We start from the raw sequence: 16860 nt of genomic DNA, 5'->3' as shown, positions 1-16860 counted from the left end.
TACTGTCAGCTCTTTGTTGTAATTCATTTCACTCTGCATCTCTGATCTTCCATTTGAGATCATTTCTTCTTGCCTGAAGAATACCTTTTAGAATTTCCTTTAGTATGAATCTGTTAGTGAGGCATTCCATTTTTGCTTTTCTAAAAATACCTTTATCTCTTTATTCTTGAAGGTTATATTTACTGAGTGAATAATTCTTTGTTGAAATTCTTTTTAACATTTTGAAGATATTATTCCCTTGTGTTAGCTTTCATTGTTTCTGTTGAGAAGTCAGATATCAACCTAAAGTTTTCATGTGTCTTTGGTTTTCAGCAGTAATGATGTCGCCAGGGTTGAGCTTATTGTTGTTGTTGTTGTTCATTCGGCCTATAGAGCTTTATCAATGTATGATTTTATATTTTTATCAGTTTACGGTGTTATGAGCTGTTATTTCACCTCAGGGATTCTAGTTGCGTCTATGATATGCCTTCTTATTATATCAGTGTAGCATGTTTTTTCACGTTTTCTGCCTAATTGAGTCTCCATGGCCCATTCTAGATTGTTTTTCTGATCTGTCTTCTGGTTCACCAATTTTCTCTTCAGCTGTTTCTACTTGCCTGTTAAGCCCATCCCATCTTTTGGATTCTTAGTTTTGTCTCCAGTATTTTCTAGTTTTAGATTCTCTGTTTAACTGGTTTTTTTGTAAGTTTTTACTTTATAAACTTTTTTAAATCTTTTGCTCCCTAGATGTTAGAAACATAGTCATTTTTCAACTTTTTAAATAGATTTATTTATTTATTTTAGAGAGTGTAAGGGGGGAGGTGCAGAGAGAGAATCTCAAGCAGACTCCACCAGAGCACAGAGCCCAACTTGGAGCTCGATCTCATGACCCTGAGATCATAACCTGAGCAAAAACCAACTGTTGGATGCTCAACTGACTGAGCCAGCCAGGCATCCCTTAGCTTGGGGGCTTGCTGGCTTCCATCATGTGCATTGTTTTTTTACATGGCTTGTTATTTTCATATATTGTGCTGGATATTATACTTGTAAAACTTTTGGAATAATTTGACATCAGGGATGGTGTTTTCTTTCTCCAGAGAGAATTTATGTGTATATCCACCAGGAATCTGAATGAACCAACAATATGGAATCATTTTATTCTAGATTTAGAATTGATAGAATTTGGAGGTGATTGACCAATAATGGGGAGGTCCTGTTTATTTCCTATTCATTCTAATTGCTAGTGTTCAGTTCTTTGGGACTTTATTCCACAATAACAGTATTACGCAATGTCTATCCACCTTAACCCCTTGACTCGTTTTAATAGACCCAGTGCCTAGACTCCTAAACACTGCTTAGCCTTTTAGATGCCTTCTTCAGAAACAGCAAATGACCATTGCTTCTCAGTCTTTGGGCTAAGATCAAGTGCAGAATTGGCAAATGACCCCAACAGAAAGAAATTCTATGTGTTGTGTTCCCCTCCCTTAGTTTTTGTTCTGCCTTACAGTTCAGTAAGTGGTTCAGTCACATATTAAGTTTTTACTGTTAAATGACAATCTTCATTGTAGCAAATATGTGACCAACACTTTGCATTTATGAAAATAATTAGCATTCATGATGTTTTTATAATGTTACTGCCATACTTAGTGCACCCTTAGTAGTATTTTCCCTTTAAGGTCTTACAATGTTGATGAAAATCTCCATTTTTAACTTCCAAATTTCTTTTTCCTGAAAGAAGAAAACACGATACATATAGAAGTTAAAGAAAACCCTGAGGAGGAGGAGGAAGAGGAGGACGAAGAGAGTGAAGAAGATGAGAGTGAAGAGGAAGAGGAAGAGGAGGGAGAAAGTGAGGGCAGTGAAGGTGATGAAGAGGATGAAAAGGTGTCAGATGAAAAGGATGCCGGGAAAATGTTAGATAAAAAACCAAGTAAAGAAATGAGTTCAGAATCTGAATTTGACTCTGATGATGATCGTACTAAAGAAGAAAGAGCTTATGACAAAGCCAAACGGAGGATTGAGGTATTTATTTTTCCCTTTCTCTTTACTCCTTCGCCCCCCACTTCTCATCTGGAATCATTAGAACTGTTCTCTGAACTAAAGACAATGTGGGTACTGGCATAAGAACAAATAATGCCGATGATGAAACAACTAAAAGTCCAAAAAATCCTTATATTTCTGATATACTGATAAGTCATAGATGCTAAAGCAATTCAATGGGAAAAGGAAAGCTTTTTCAACCAATGATGCTAGTTAAATTAATAAAAAATGAGTTTAGTCTCTGACCCCAAATCATATATAAAAGTTATCTTAAAACAGATCAGAGATAGAGCTAAAGACATAAGAAACCGAAGGTATAAATTTAGGAAAAAAACGGGACAAAATATTCATGACCTTGGGTTGGACATTGGGTCTTTAACACTGACTTAACCTAAGGACCTTACTCCCTTAACCTAAGTCAGAATGGTATACTGCTTCATTGTTTCTATTTGTTTTCTCCGAATTTTGATGTGCTCTTTAAATGATGGTTTAAGGGTGTGCAGAGATATTCTGAAAATATACCCTGTAGTCATAAACACTAGTTAAACTAGTGTTTGCCTTGTGTATTTTAAGTTAGTCACTATGAGGCATCTGATGACTTTAGGTATTGAAATTTGATGGGTTAATGAGGCATCTTTTGATTTAGCAAAGTGTACATACCTAGTGAGCTTACTACATTTTTCCTATTTAATGTAGTAGACTTGAAAGTTTTCTTTAATTATGTCAGCGTAGTATAAATAATATACTAAAAACTGGTTTGCTTAAGGATGTTAAAGTATTTTAAAGCTAAAAACAATTTTAGCTTTCCTTTTTTAAAGTTATTTTCATTTGTACTTCTGATTTTTCAGTTTTTTCTTTTTCTTTTTTTTTTTTTTTTATAACCTATGTATTAGTGGTTGCCTCACCCTTCTGTAAAGTCTATTAAAGGGATACATTTTCTGAATTTCTAAAGGACTAAGAAAGTCTGTTGTTGTAAGTTGGGATTTCTCACCCCTGCCAGTGTTGACATCTTTAGGCTGTATAATTTTGTTGTGGGGGACAGTCGTCTTCATTTAGGATGGTAAGCAGTATCCCTGCCCTCCACCCACTAAATACCAGTGGCATTCTCCTCCCTTCTTCCCCATTGTAACTGCTGCTTCCCACAGCACCTACTCTGGCCAACTCCCTTGCTCTGTACCAGTGTGTGAGAGACAGTTTGTAATGTGTTTGATGATTTAAAGACAATGGGTATAAAGCAGAAAGAAGTTTCCCCATTATTTCACTTCCCAGGCTTGTGCATAGTTCTGTACATGAGCTTCAAGTTTTGTTTTGTTTTGTTTTTTTAAGATTTTATTATTTATTTATTTGAGAGAGATCACAAGTAGGCAGAGAGGCAGGCAGAGAGAGAGGGGGAAGTAGTCTCCCTGCCGAGCAGAGAGCCCAATGCGGGGCTCAGTCCCAGGACCTGGAGACCACCACCTGAGCCAAAGGCAGCGGCCCAACCCACTGAGCCACCCATGCGCGCCCCAGCTTCAAGTTTTTAAAAATGTTTAATTAAAACAGATAATATATTTTGTGTGTGTATATATATATATACATATATATATATATATACACATACACATATATGTTTTTTGTTTTTTTTTTAAGGATTTATTTATTTGTCATAGAGAGGTGGAGGGTACAAGCAGGGGAAGCAGCAGGCAGAGGGAGAAGCAAGCTCCCTGTTAAGGAGCCCAGTGTGGGACTCGATCCCAGGACCATGGCATCATGACCTGAGCTAAAGGCAGATGCTCAGCTGACTGAACCACCCATGCTTCCCAGTATATTCCTTTTTTTTCACATAACAGTATGCTTTGGACCTCTACATCCAGCAAATTTTTAAGCAGCTTTTTGGGATATGATTTATATACTAAAGAATTGATCCAGTCAGTTCAGTGACATTTTGTAAATTTGTAGAGTTGTGCGTCCATTATCACAACTCAACTTTATTTTCATCACCCCAAAAAGATTTCTTGTAACAATTTGCAGTTGTTTCCTATTTCTAGGCCCACATATATAGCAGTCCCCCCCACCCTCCTAGTCCCACCATCCACAGTTCTGCTTTCCATGGTTTCAGTTACCTGTGGTCAACTGCAGTCTGGAAGCAGGTGATCCTTCTTCTCTTGTATTGTCAGAATGTCAGTAGTAGCCTAACAGAAGGTCAGTAGTAGCCTAACACTACACTATTCACCTAACTTCATCTCATTACGTAGGCATTTTATAATCTTACATCATCACAAAGAAGGGTGAGTACAGTAAAATAAGATACTTTGAGATCACATTCACAACTTTTTTGCATTATAGTCTTAACATTGTTTAATTTTATTACTGGGTATTGTTAATCTTTCAGTGCGCCTGATTTATCAGTTTAATTTTTTTTTAGGAGGGTGGGGCAGAGGGAGATTGAGAGTCTTAAGCAGGTTCCATGCTTGGGGTGCCTGGGTGGCTGAATTGTTAAGCATCTGCCTTTTGCTCAGGTCATGATCCCAGAGTCCTAGGATCGAGCCCTGCATCCGGCTCCCTGCCCGGTGGGAAGCCTGTTTCTCCCTCTCCCACTCCCCCTGCTTGTGTTCCTCTCTCGCTGTGTCTGTCAAATAAATAAATAAAATCTTTAAAAAGAAAAAAAAAAAAAGAGCAGGTTCCATGCACAGCACAGAGCCCAATGCAGGGCTTCTCAAAATCCTGAGATCATGACCTGAGCTGAAATCAAGAGTCGGACACTTAACTGACTGAACCACCCAGGCACCCCTAAATTTAACTGTATCTTAGCTACATGTAGGAGAAAGCATAAATATTGGTTTCAGGCATCCACTAAGGAGATTGGAATTTATCACCCCTGCATAAGGAGGGGACTGCTCTAAATTTCAAACATATAATATTTGTTCTTTTATGTTTAGCTTATTTCACTTACTGTTTATTTGTGTGGTGACTTTATCAGAATTTCGTTCCTTTTTATTGCCAGATAGTGTTGTATAAGTATACTGTATTTTGTTATCTATTCACTAGAGGACGTTTGAGTTGTTTCCAGTTTGGGGCTATTACAGATGGTACTACTATATACATTTGCATATAAGCCTTTGTATGGAAATGTGTTTTCTTTTTTTTTTTTTTTTATATATTCCTAAGAGTGAGATTGCTGGATCATACGGTAAATTTGTGTTTAACTTTTTCAGAAACTGCTAAACTATTTTCCAGAGTGACTACAATTATAGATTCCTACCAGTTGAGGGTTCTGGTAGTTTCTCCGCATCCTAATACTTGTGTTGTGTTTTCAGTTACAGTCATTCTCAGAAATATGAGTATTTAGTTTTGGACTTTCGGTTCTGTTTCGTCATCTGTATTATCTGCTCTTATGCCAGTACCACACTGTCTTGATTATTATAGCTTTTTTTTTTTTTTTTAAAATTTTTTTTTTTTTTTTTACAGAGAGAGATCACAAGTAGACAGAGAAGCCGGGAGAGAAAGGGAGAGAGAGGGCAGCAGGCTCCCTGCTGAGCAGAGAGCCCGATGCGGGACTCGATCCCAGGACCCTGAGATCATGACCTGAGCCGAAGGCAGCGGCTTAACCCACTGAGCCACCCAGGCGCCCCTTTTTTTTTTTTTTTTTTAAGATTTTATTTATTGATTATTATAGCTTTAATAGTAGGTTTTGAGGTAGGGAAATAGAAGTCCTACAATGTTGTTATTCCTTTTCAAGTTTGTGTTGGCTATTCCAGGTCACTTGCTTTTCCATATAAATATTATGGTCATCTTGAAAGTTTCTGCAAAAAGCTTGCTCAGATCTAGATGGAGATTGTGTTGAATCTATAGATCAATTTTAAGGAGAATTCTCTATTTTAATAATATTGATTCTTGCAGTCTCTGGAAATAGGCTGATTCTCCATTCATTTGGATCTTTTACAGTTTCTTCTAGTAGTGTCTTATAGTTTTCACAGTTTAAGATATGTAATTCTTTTGTTAAATTTATTATTAGGTATTTTATTGTTTTTTATACTGTTGAAAATGGGTTCACAATTTTTAAAATTTTTTTCGTTTCTAGTATAAAGAAATACAGTTGAGTTTTATAGATCTCATGACCTGTAACTTTATTGAAATATTTATTCTAATAATTTTTTATGGATTCCTTAGAATTTCCTATAATCAGTGTGTCATGTTCTCTATCAAAGACAGTTATAATTCTTACTTTCCAGTCTCATTGCTGCTTATTTCCTTTTTTTTTTTTTTTTGCCCTGTTAGAACAGTACATTACGGAGTAGAAGTGGTAAGAGCAGACATGCTTGTCTTGTTTTCAGTCTTTGAGGGGGATAGCATTCAGATTTTCACCATTAACTATGGTGTTAATAGTAGTGCCCTTTTTTAGTCTGAGGATCTTCCCTTCTTTTCCTGATTTGTTCAGAGTTCCTATCATAAATGGAAATGTGCCTTTTCTATGTGTAGAGATTCTTTTTTCTTTTTTATACTAATATATGATGTGTTATATTGGTATTCAGATGTTAAGCCCAACCTTGCATTCCTAGAATAAATCCCACTTGATCCTCGTATAATCTTCTTTATAGGTTACTAGATTTGCTTTGTAATATTTTGTTGAGGTTTTTGTGATCTATACCCATGAGGTATATTGATCAGTAACTTTTCTTCTCTTAGGATTTGTTTGTCTGGCTTTGGTGTCCGTTTAAAATTAGCTTCCTGGAATTAGTCACAAAGTGTTCCTTCTTCCTTTTTTCTGCAAGAGTTTATGAAAGATTGTTTTTGACTGTTTTCCTGTTTTAAGTGTTCGGCAAAATTTACTAACAAAGCTTTTGTCTTTCGAAGACTTACAAATTTCTAGTTCAATTTCTTGTTATATTGTTATCTCTTTGCCATATTTTCTTTTTCATCTTGAGTCATTTTCTGTAATTTTTGTCTTTCTAACTATTGTGTTTCATCTAAGTTGTGAACATACAGTTGTTTATGATATCCTTTTATAATCCTTTTCTGTATGGTTAATAGTGGTGTCTTTTCTTTTGGTTCTGATATTGGCGATCTGTGTCTTCTTGTCTGGGTGCCTTAAACAATAGAGATTTATTTTCTGATAGCTCTTGAGGCTAAAAGTTCAAGATAAAAGCGTCAGCAGGGTGTTTCCTGGTGAGAACTCTCTTCTTGGTTTGCAGATGACTGCCTTCTCACTGAGTCTTCATGTAGCCTTTACTCTGTGCATGCCCAGAGAAAGATTTTACTTATTCCTCATATTGTAAGGGCATCTGTCCTATTGGATTAGGGCTCTACCCATTTAACTTTAATTACCTCCTTTTTAAAGGCTCTATCTCCAAATAACAGTCCCATTGGGAGTTAGGGATTCAGTATATGAATTTAGGAGAGGTAAGTCCCTAACAAATTTCATGGTTCCAAAACCTTGCTAAATATAATTTTCTAAAATCCATACCAGACGTCCTGGGTAATGATCTCCATTGTGGATAGGGGTCTCTAAGCGAGTCTACGCAACCAGATAGTTTTCAGCCCTGGGATTGAGGAAATACTCATTCGAAATCCCCAGCTACAGATGATTAAGTGGTTACTAATTTTTGCCAATACAGATAATACTGCAATGAACAAACACTGTTGTATACATATATTTCTCTATGCTTGTGTCATTGTTTCAAGACAAATACTTACAGGTAGAATTTCTGAGTTAAAGTCTACTGCATTGCCCGCCAGAAAATTTTAATGATACAACAAGTATGGGAGAAAAAGACAATTTTCAACCATATCAAATCCTAACTAAGGTCATGACGTTTGCATTTGAGTCACAGAGTATAAAGCTCTTGTGTACTACTCCTTGTTAGTAAACACTCCCATCTGAATTGTAACACTCCAAAATGTTTTTTCATTCTATTTTCTATAGAAATATCCAGTGTCCAGTGGTAGAAATGAAAGTAAAGAATTTTTTACAAAAATGGTTTTTAGATGGAAGATATTTTGTAAATTACTTCAGAATTTTGATGGAAGTCTTATCTCATTTGAATGCCAGCTTTACTATACTTGAAATGTTAGCATTTCAAAGAGCTGCTGGCATGTGTACTTTTGTTTGGTTCTTAGAAAGCTGAAGTTTCTAGGTAAATGCTGTAAGAGAAGTGCATTGTGATGCAAGGAGATGCTTCTCATGCCTAATGAGTGGTATCTTAAGAAGGTAGGAAATGTCATTAGACATCTTAGGCTGGGGATTAAGTAAACCATCTCTCAGTTGAAAGGTTTTATAGTATTTGTACACCAGATAAAGCTTAAAAATAAATTGTTAAAATATTTTGTAGTTTTGAAGTTTTAATGAAATTGTTTGATTGCAAGAGTATATCTCCTTTTATACAAACACCCCTCATAAGCTAGAGGGTGTACTGTATATGCCCTGAATGGAATACAAGATCATTTTCTTATATTCTATTAAATAAGCAGTGTACAAAAGTGTTCAGAAAGTTGAAGCCAAAAACTTCACGCTATTTTTACTCCTATTTAACAGCGTTGTCCTGAAATTCATTTTAACAGGTTTCTCTTTGTCCAGAGGTACTATAATTGGAATTAGATTGTAAAGGTTATGTGGTAAAATGCAATTACATGTAGTTAAATCAACAAAGAACTTGGATGAAGGTTGTGGCATTCTCTTGCAACATAATTTAGAGAACAATAATGATAAGGGTTGAAATAATTTTGTTATTTTTTTAATTTCTAGAAACGGCGCCTTGAACATAGTAAAAATGTAAATACAGAAAAGCTGAGAGCTCCTGTTATTTGTGTACTTGGACATGTGGACACAGGGAAGACAAAAATTCTAGATAAAGTAAGAAAATACCATTAGTATTGATATAACTATTTAAGTGAATAATACCTTATAAAAAGCTAATAGAAACCATAGCACAGATAGGCAGTTCTGTTACATTAAATAGGTTGCTACTTTCTTACTGCTTTGCTTCTTTTTATATTTCAAAATACAAATCTGAATCTGCTGTCTCATCCCAGCTTCGTCACACACATGTACAAGATGGTGAAGCAGGTGGCATTACGCAACAAATTGGGGCCACCAATGTTCCTCTGGAAGCTATTAATGAACAGACTAAGATGATTAAAAATGTAAGTACAGTGTATTTGGTGTGTTTTAATCTCTAACAAAAATTAAGGTATAAATTATTTCAGATACAGAAAAAAATAGTATAAAGATTCATATGCTCACTATTCATAATTAACACTTGTGCCACTTTGTTCTATTTTACTTAAGATTTTTTTTTTTTTAAAGAAAACATTAGATGTTATAGGAGCCCTCATTTTTCATTTCCTTTCCTCTTGCTCCACAAGGCAGTTGCTATTTAGAAATTAGAGTATATTGTTCCCCTGCATGTTTTAACACTTTTCCTATAGATTTCCATGTTGAAAAACTGTTTACTCCCTGACCCTCTTCTTCTATCACATTGATTGTATTTTCATTATCTCCCTAATATTTTCTACTTTGGACATACTCAATTTATTCAAAATAAATAAAGAAAATCACATAAGGTTAAGGTAAAGCTTAATGAATCATTATAAAGCAAACACTCTTGTGTCACATATGTTAGGAGATAGAACCTTGGCCCTTACCTCAGAAGACCTCTGTTAGATCCCTTTTGAATCGAAACAGTCTTCTACTCAGGCAGAACTTTTAAAGTAATCTCTACCTTTTAGTGTGTTAGAGGTTGCAAAATGTTGTTATTCCAAACCCTTTATCCATGTTTATAAAGAGTGGTTTTGTTTTGTTTCCTATAAACTCATAGATTAAAATATTTACTGTGTTTTAATTGATTTATTCTTGTGGTGAGAGAGTCTCGTTTTCATCCAGTGATTGACTCCTGAATCTTTTTGATTTAGTTTTAGTAGTCTTTAGTTACATCCTTGTGTCTGATATAGCAGGATGTTTTAGGCGCATCTTATATGTACTGTGCTCTAATCTTGGAACTGAGCCTTGTAAAAATTCCCTAGTTCCATTATCACAGAACAGGTAAAAAAGGTAAATTTGGAACTAAGGTGTAACAAAACTGATAACTGACAGACACAGCATAAATTATATGCTAGCATTTCCCTTTATTCTTTATTTGGTCTTAGTTCTGTATATAGGAAAGGTCTATGAGTTTGTCTCCAGTTTGCAGGGAGGGTGGGGTCTGGTTGAGATTGTGTTTTATGAAGCTTGTTTTCTGGTACATTCCTAAGGAAGGAATAAGGGGAATAATATTCTTCAAGTTTTTGAATCTTGCAGACCTACTTTGTGGCCTTCACCCTGGAAAGTTAGTTGGCTTCCTCAGTTCACATTTTCTTTCCTTAAAATATCTTAGAGGTTACTCTCATTTCTTCTCACATAAAATACTGCCTTTCAAGTCTGATCATAAGCTGGTTTTCATCTTTTTATAAGTAATGTGGCCTTCCTGCATCTTGGGGTTGACTGTTCTGGGTCAGTTTTCTAGTTATATGGAAAATTTCCAGTTTCATTTCAGTATGTAATTTAAAATCTTTATTTTAGCACAGTTTTCTTGAATTACAGTTTTTCAAATTCATAGTTTAAAATTTATCTTGCTTATAATTTATCTGGTATTTCTGTGTGTTAGTCATTGGGGATTTTTATAACAGCTCATTCCACCAGTTGCCAGAACTTGAAATCTGGTGTTATGTTAGAACACAGTTAATAAAGAGCATGATTTTTATTAGGTCTATATTAAAGTTCTCAGGATAGCTTTTATATGACAATTATAATTGTTTGTATTCCAGACATTGAAGTGGAAATAATTATGGTGCTCAGTTAATGTTGATTTAAGATCACCAGAATACAAATATGAGATGTTTTACATTTGAATCACTTTGACCTAGATCAGGAGATAAGATTTTGAAAAATCACTTGAAGATTGACAAAAAGTGGATAAGCAAGTAAACAAAATTGTGTGTGAGAGTTACTGGTCAGTGCCACGATTTAGGGTAAAAGAGAATGTCCATATTAGGCATGTTTTAATTTTTTTTCCATTTCATTAAAGAACTTTTGTTCAGAAAGTCAGGTTTTTATGATATTTAAATAAGGCAGTCTTCCCTTAATATTTTAGGCTGGTGTAGTAAATTTTCTTTAAAACATACTTTGGGATATTTTTTAAAGTTTAAAATTGCTGTAAAGTTGGACTAGATACATTTTTTAAGTAGTCAGAACCTCTTCTTGCATGTTACCTTTTTATAGATAATCACTCTCAGACGACTAATGTCATTTGTTACTTATTGATAATCTCAAAATTAGAATACACTATGGTTTTATGATCTGAACAAAGAATATTTTCTCGTTTCGTTTTTTTCTCCTACAAACTCCTTTTGATTAATGAAAATATTGACTATTGTGCTTTGCTGGTTGACTCACTGACTGTTGTAAAACCATTTATTTAGAAAAGGAAGTGGTGATGTTTTTAAGTTTTCATGGCTGAATAATTGTTTTTATAAAGGAACTTTCATTGTTTTGGCTTCCTTAAGCTCTCTGCTTTTCCCCACCTTTTCTAGTTTGATAGAGAGAATGTACGAATTCCAGGAATGCTTATTATTGATACTCCTGGGCATGAGTCTTTCAGGTAAGAGCAACTTGCATTATTTGGCATCAAACAAACTGCTAGACCATTAAATCTAAAGGTTCAGTAAGTGAGAAAGTCTGATTAATCAACATTGGGGTAGTATTTTAAGAACTGTAGTCCCTGTAATTACCAATCATTATCTGTGCCTTACTGAGTAAGTAGTAATTTATTTGGATACTTGTTTTTTATAGAGATATTTTCTTCTTTTAAAAACCAAATCCTAATACATACTTGGTCTGTCTCCTGTGAAACCCATTGTACGTGGAACTTATCTGTCGCCTCTTGGCTGTATTCTGTAGTGCAAAAAACTTGGCCAATACAATTTGCAGAAATATTGGAGTAACTTCTGGAATTAACTAATTCCAGCTGATATCAGTTCACTGTGTCAGATAAGCATTTGGCAAATTAAGGGCTAATGGCACTTAAATTTTTAATGCATGTGCTTCATTTTGTTTTTTTCATTTAGGTTTTACAAAGAAGCATTTTTTTCTTTAAAGGAGTAATTTCGAGTTTTCTATTTATGCATTTTTTTCCCTCTTTTCAACAGTAATCTGAGAAACAGAGGAAGTTCTCTCTGTGATATTGCCATTTTAGTCGTTGATATTATGCATGGTTTGGAGCCCCAGACAATTGAATCTATTAACCTTCTAAAATCCAAAAAATGTCCCTTTATTGTTGCACTCAATAAGGTAAGCTCCCCTGAATAATTAATGTGGAAACTTGCTTCTTAATTTTTTGTGATTAAACAGATTTATCCTAGTATAACTGTTATATAACAGTATGTGCTCATGCTAAGTTAAATGTATTTTGACAAATTTATACACACAAATAACAGCCACCATCTCCATATTCCCAGAAAGCTCACTCATGTTCTTTTGTGTAAGCCTACCCCCTTTTCCAACCCCAAACACTGTTCTATCATGTAGACTAGTTTTGTCTGTTTTATAATTTCATATTAATGGAATTATACAGTGCGTAATCTTTTGACTCTGGCATTTTCCATTACTCTTGTTATTTTATATTTATCCATGTTGTTGCATATACCATTGGTTGTTCCTTTTCATTGATGAGTGATATTTCATTATCTGATTAGTATCACACTTCATCCATTTACACACTGAACAAAGCAGCTGTCAACATTCCCACACATCTTTGAGTTGAAATTTATTTTGATTTACTTTGAATAAATATATAGAAAGAAAACTGTTGGGTCACATTGTGTATATATGTTCCACTTAAAGAGAAAATGACATTTTCCCAAAGAGTTTGTATAGTTTTATATTTTTATAAGATTTCAATTCTGCACAGTCTTGCCAGTGTTTGTTATACCTACAGACTTTGCAATAAGTGTATAATGTAATAAGTGTGTAATGCTCAATTATTGTGGTTTAATTTGCATTTCTGTGATGACTAATGGCATCAAAAATTTTTTCATATGTTTATTTGCCATCTCTCTCTTTGTGAAGTAACTATTTTAAAATCTTTTCTCATTTTTTATTGGGTTATTGTCTTAAGTATTGAATTTTAAGAATTCTTTATTGTTGATTGAAGTTTTTTGTCAGTTATGTGTATTGCGGGTTTGTTCTTGTAGTCAAGCACTTGCTTTTTCATTTTCTTAATGATATGTTTTGAAGAGCAGAAATTTCTAATTTTGGTGAAGTCCAGTGTATACGTTAATTGTTTCTAACATTTTGTGTTTCTTATGTTCACTCTTGGTAGTCTTTAATCACCCCACATTTATGAAAATTATTTTCAGTGTTCCTAGATGGTTAGTATTTAGATCTGTGGTATTTTTAGTTAACTTTTGTGCATAGTATAAGTTAAGGATCAGGGTTCACTTTTTTCCACATGAAAATCTGGTTCAAAACCTGTTGCTAAAAAGATTATAATTTATTGATTTTTTCTTATTTTTATTTTTTTGAAGATTTTATTTTATAATTTGACAGAGATCACAAGTAGGCAGAGAGGCAGGCAGAGTGAGAGGAAGGGAAGCAGGCTCCCCGCTGAGCAGAGAGCCCAATGCGGGGCTCAGTCCCAGGACCCTGGGACCATGACCTGAGCCAAAGGCAGGGGCTTTAACCCACTGAGCCACCCTGGCGCCCCTGATTTCTTTTTTATAATGCTGTACAGTTGACCCAATGTTAGATTAGATTCAGGTGTACATCATAGTGATTGAACTGTATACATTATATTGTGCTAATGTATCTGTCATCAGTCACTACACAGTGCTATTACAGTATGCTGTACCTTGTATTCTTATGATTTATACATTCTATAACTGGAATCCTACACATTCTACTCCACCCATTTCATCCGTGCCCCCCAACCCCCGCCTGGCTACTGCCCTGCCTCTGATAACCACCACTTTGTTCTGTTTATGGGTCTGTTTCTACTTGTTTGCTTGTGTTTGCTTTATTGTGGTTTTTTCTTTTTAGATTCCACAGACTAGTGAAATCATATAGTATTTGTCTCTGTCAGGCTTATTTCACTTTGCATAATATTCTCTGGGTCTGTCCATGTTGTAAATGACAAGATTTCATTTGGTTTTTTGTTTTTGTTTTTGTTTTAATTTTTATTTATTTATTTGACAGAGATTACAAGTAGGCAGAGACAGGCAGAGATAGAGGAGGAAGCAGGCTCCCTGCCCAGCAGAGAGCCCAATGCGGGGCTCGATCCCAGGACCCTGAGACCATGACCCGAGCCAAAGGCAGAGGCTTAACCCACTGAGCCACCCTGGCGCCCTAATCTCATTCATTTTTATGACTAATACTCCAGAGAGAGAGTGTGAGTGTGTGTGTGTGTGTGTGTGTGTGTGTGTACACACACCACATCTTTATCCATTTAACTGTCAGTGATCACTTAGGTTGCTTTCATATCTTGACTATTTTAAATAATGAAGCAGGAAACATAGGTGCGTATCTGTCTCTTTAAGTTAGTGTTTTTGTTCCCTTTAGGTAAATACCCAGTAGTGGGATTACTGGATCATAATGGTATTCTATTTTTAGTTTTTTGAGGAATCTCCATACTGTTTTCCACATTGATTGGTTGCACCAATTTACATTTACATAAGGGTTCCCTTTTCTACACATCCTCAGCAACACTTGTTATTTATTGTCTTTTTGATACTAACTACTCTGACTCTGTCATAAGGTGATATTTCATTGTGTTTTGTTTCCCTGATGATTAGTGAAATTGAGCACCTTTTCATGTGTCTGTTGGCCATCTGTATGTCTTCTTTGGAAAAATGTCTATTTAGGTTCTCTGCCATTTGTTTTATTTGGATTATTTGTCTTTTGGCATGTTGTATCTTGTATGTTCTTTATATATGTTTGATATTAATTCTTTATTGGATATAGCCTTTGCAAATATCTTCTCTCATTCAGTAAGTTGCATTTTTGTTTTGTTGATGGTTTCCCTCACTTTACAAAAGGTTTTTATTTTGGTGTAGTCCTAATAGTTTATTTCTGTTTCCCTTGCCTTAGGGGACCTACAGAGAAAATTGTTGCCACAGCCAATGTCAGAAATTACTGCCTGTGTTCTCTTCTAGGAGTTTTATGGTCTCAGGGCTTACATTTAAGTCTTTAATGAATTTTGAGTTTATTTTGTGTATGGTTTTAGAAAGTGGTTTGGTTTTATTCTTTTACATATAGCTGTCAATGTTTCCCAGCACCATTTATTGAAGAGACTGTGTTTTCTCCATTGTATATTTCTTTCACATTTGTAATAGATTGACTGTATAAGCGTTGGTTTATTTCTGGCCTCTCTGTTCTGTTCTATTGAATTGTGTCTGTTTTCATTACTATAGTTTTGTATTACAGCTTGAAATCTCGAATTGTGGTAATTCCAGCTTTGTTCTTTTTCTCAAGAATGCTTTAGCTATTTGGGGTCTTTTCTGGTCCTGTACAAATATTAGGATGATTTGTTGTAGTTTTGTGAAAATTGCTATTGGTATTTTGATAGGGATTGTACTAAATCTGTAAATTGCTTTGGGTAGAATGGACTTCTTCACAGTATTCTTCCAATCCATGAGTGTGTTACCTCTTTCCATTTGTTTGTGTCATCTTCCATTTATCATTGTTTTAGAGTTTTCAGAATACAGGTTTTTCACCTTTTGGATTAAATTTGTTTCTAGGTATTTTATTCTATTTGGTAGAACTGGAAAATGGGATGGTTTTCTTAACTTGCCTTTCTCTTAACTTACTAGTGTATAGAAATGCAAAAGATTTTTGTATATTTATTTTGTATCCTCCAACTTACTGAATACATGCCTTTTAATAATTTTGGGGTAAAGTCTTTAGGGATTTCTATATATATATTATCCTGTCGTGCACTAACAGTGATGGTTTTACCTCTTCCTTATCAATTTGGATGACTTTTATGTCTTGTCTGATTGCTACTGCTGGGACTTCCCATGTTATATTGAACAAAAGTGGCAAGAGTGGACATTCTTGCCCTGTTCAGCCTTAGAGGAAAAACTCAGTTTTTCACCATTGAATAATAATGTTAGCTGTGGGTTTGTCATATATGACCTTTATTACATGAGGTATGTATGTTCCTTCTAAACCCACTTTGTTGAGTTTTTATCATGAATGGATGTTGGTTTCTGTCAGATGCATGTTCTGAATCTATTGAGATGGTCTTATGACTTTTGTCCTTCATTTTGTTAAGGTGTTGTATCAGCTTGATTGATTCTGGATATTGAACAATCTTTGCATCCCCGGAATAAATCCCACTTGATCATGGTGAATGATCGTTTTCAGTGTATTGGTGAAATTGGTTTGCTAATGTTTTGTTGAGGATTTTTGCATCTGTGTTAATCAGAGACATTGGCCTGCAGTTTACTTTTTTTGTAGTGTCTTTGTCTTGTTTTGGAATTGGGTAATACTGGCATCATAGAATGTATTCGAAAATCTTCCTTCCTCTTCTGTTTTTTGGAATACTTTGAGAAGGATAGGTATGAACTATGCTTTAAGTATTAGGTAGAATTCACCTGTGAAGTCATTTGGCTTCAAAAGTCCTAGACATTTGTTTGTTGGGACTGTTTTGATTATTGGTTCAATTTTGTTACTAGTAATCAACTGGTCTTTCTGGATTTTTCTGTTTCCTCCTGATTCTCTCTTAGAAGATTATATGTTTCTGATGATTTATTAATTTCTTCTAAGTTGTCAAAGTTTTGGCATATAATTTTTTAAAAATTTTTATTTATTTGAGAGAGCGAGAGCAAGCAAGA

The 16860-nt window shown here is 34.8% G+C and overlaps 1 protein-coding gene across 2 annotated transcripts in view; it reads left to right on the top strand.

Moving 5' to 3' along the window:
• Positions 1–16860, top strand: part of LOC111155912 (eukaryotic translation initiation factor 5B) — an 85897-nt gene that overhangs the window by 50565 nt on the left and 18472 nt on the right. Inside the window, exons 10-14 of one of the 2 annotated variants that reach the window (XM_022516384.1) lie at positions 1715–2001; positions 8741–8848; positions 9028–9138; positions 11563–11630; positions 12178–12319. In XM_022516384.1, coding sequence (XP_022372092.1) covers positions 1715–2001; positions 8741–8848; positions 9028–9138; positions 11563–11630; positions 12178–12319 — 716 coding nt within the window. The remainder of the gene's footprint in view (positions 1–1714; positions 2002–8740; positions 8849–9027; positions 9139–11562; positions 11631–12177; positions 12320–16860) is intronic. The other variant, XM_022516385.1, reaches the window with a different exon arrangement.

This window comes from Enhydra lutris, unplaced genomic scaffold (genome assembly GCF_002288905.1).
Source record: "Enhydra lutris kenyoni isolate GAN:26980312 unplaced genomic scaffold, ASM228890v2 scaffoldscaffold44, whole genome shotgun sequence".
Classification (NCBI taxonomy): domain Eukaryota; kingdom Metazoa; phylum Chordata; class Mammalia; order Carnivora; family Mustelidae; genus Enhydra; species Enhydra lutris.
This window is presented reverse-complemented; position numbering and strand designations above follow the sequence as displayed.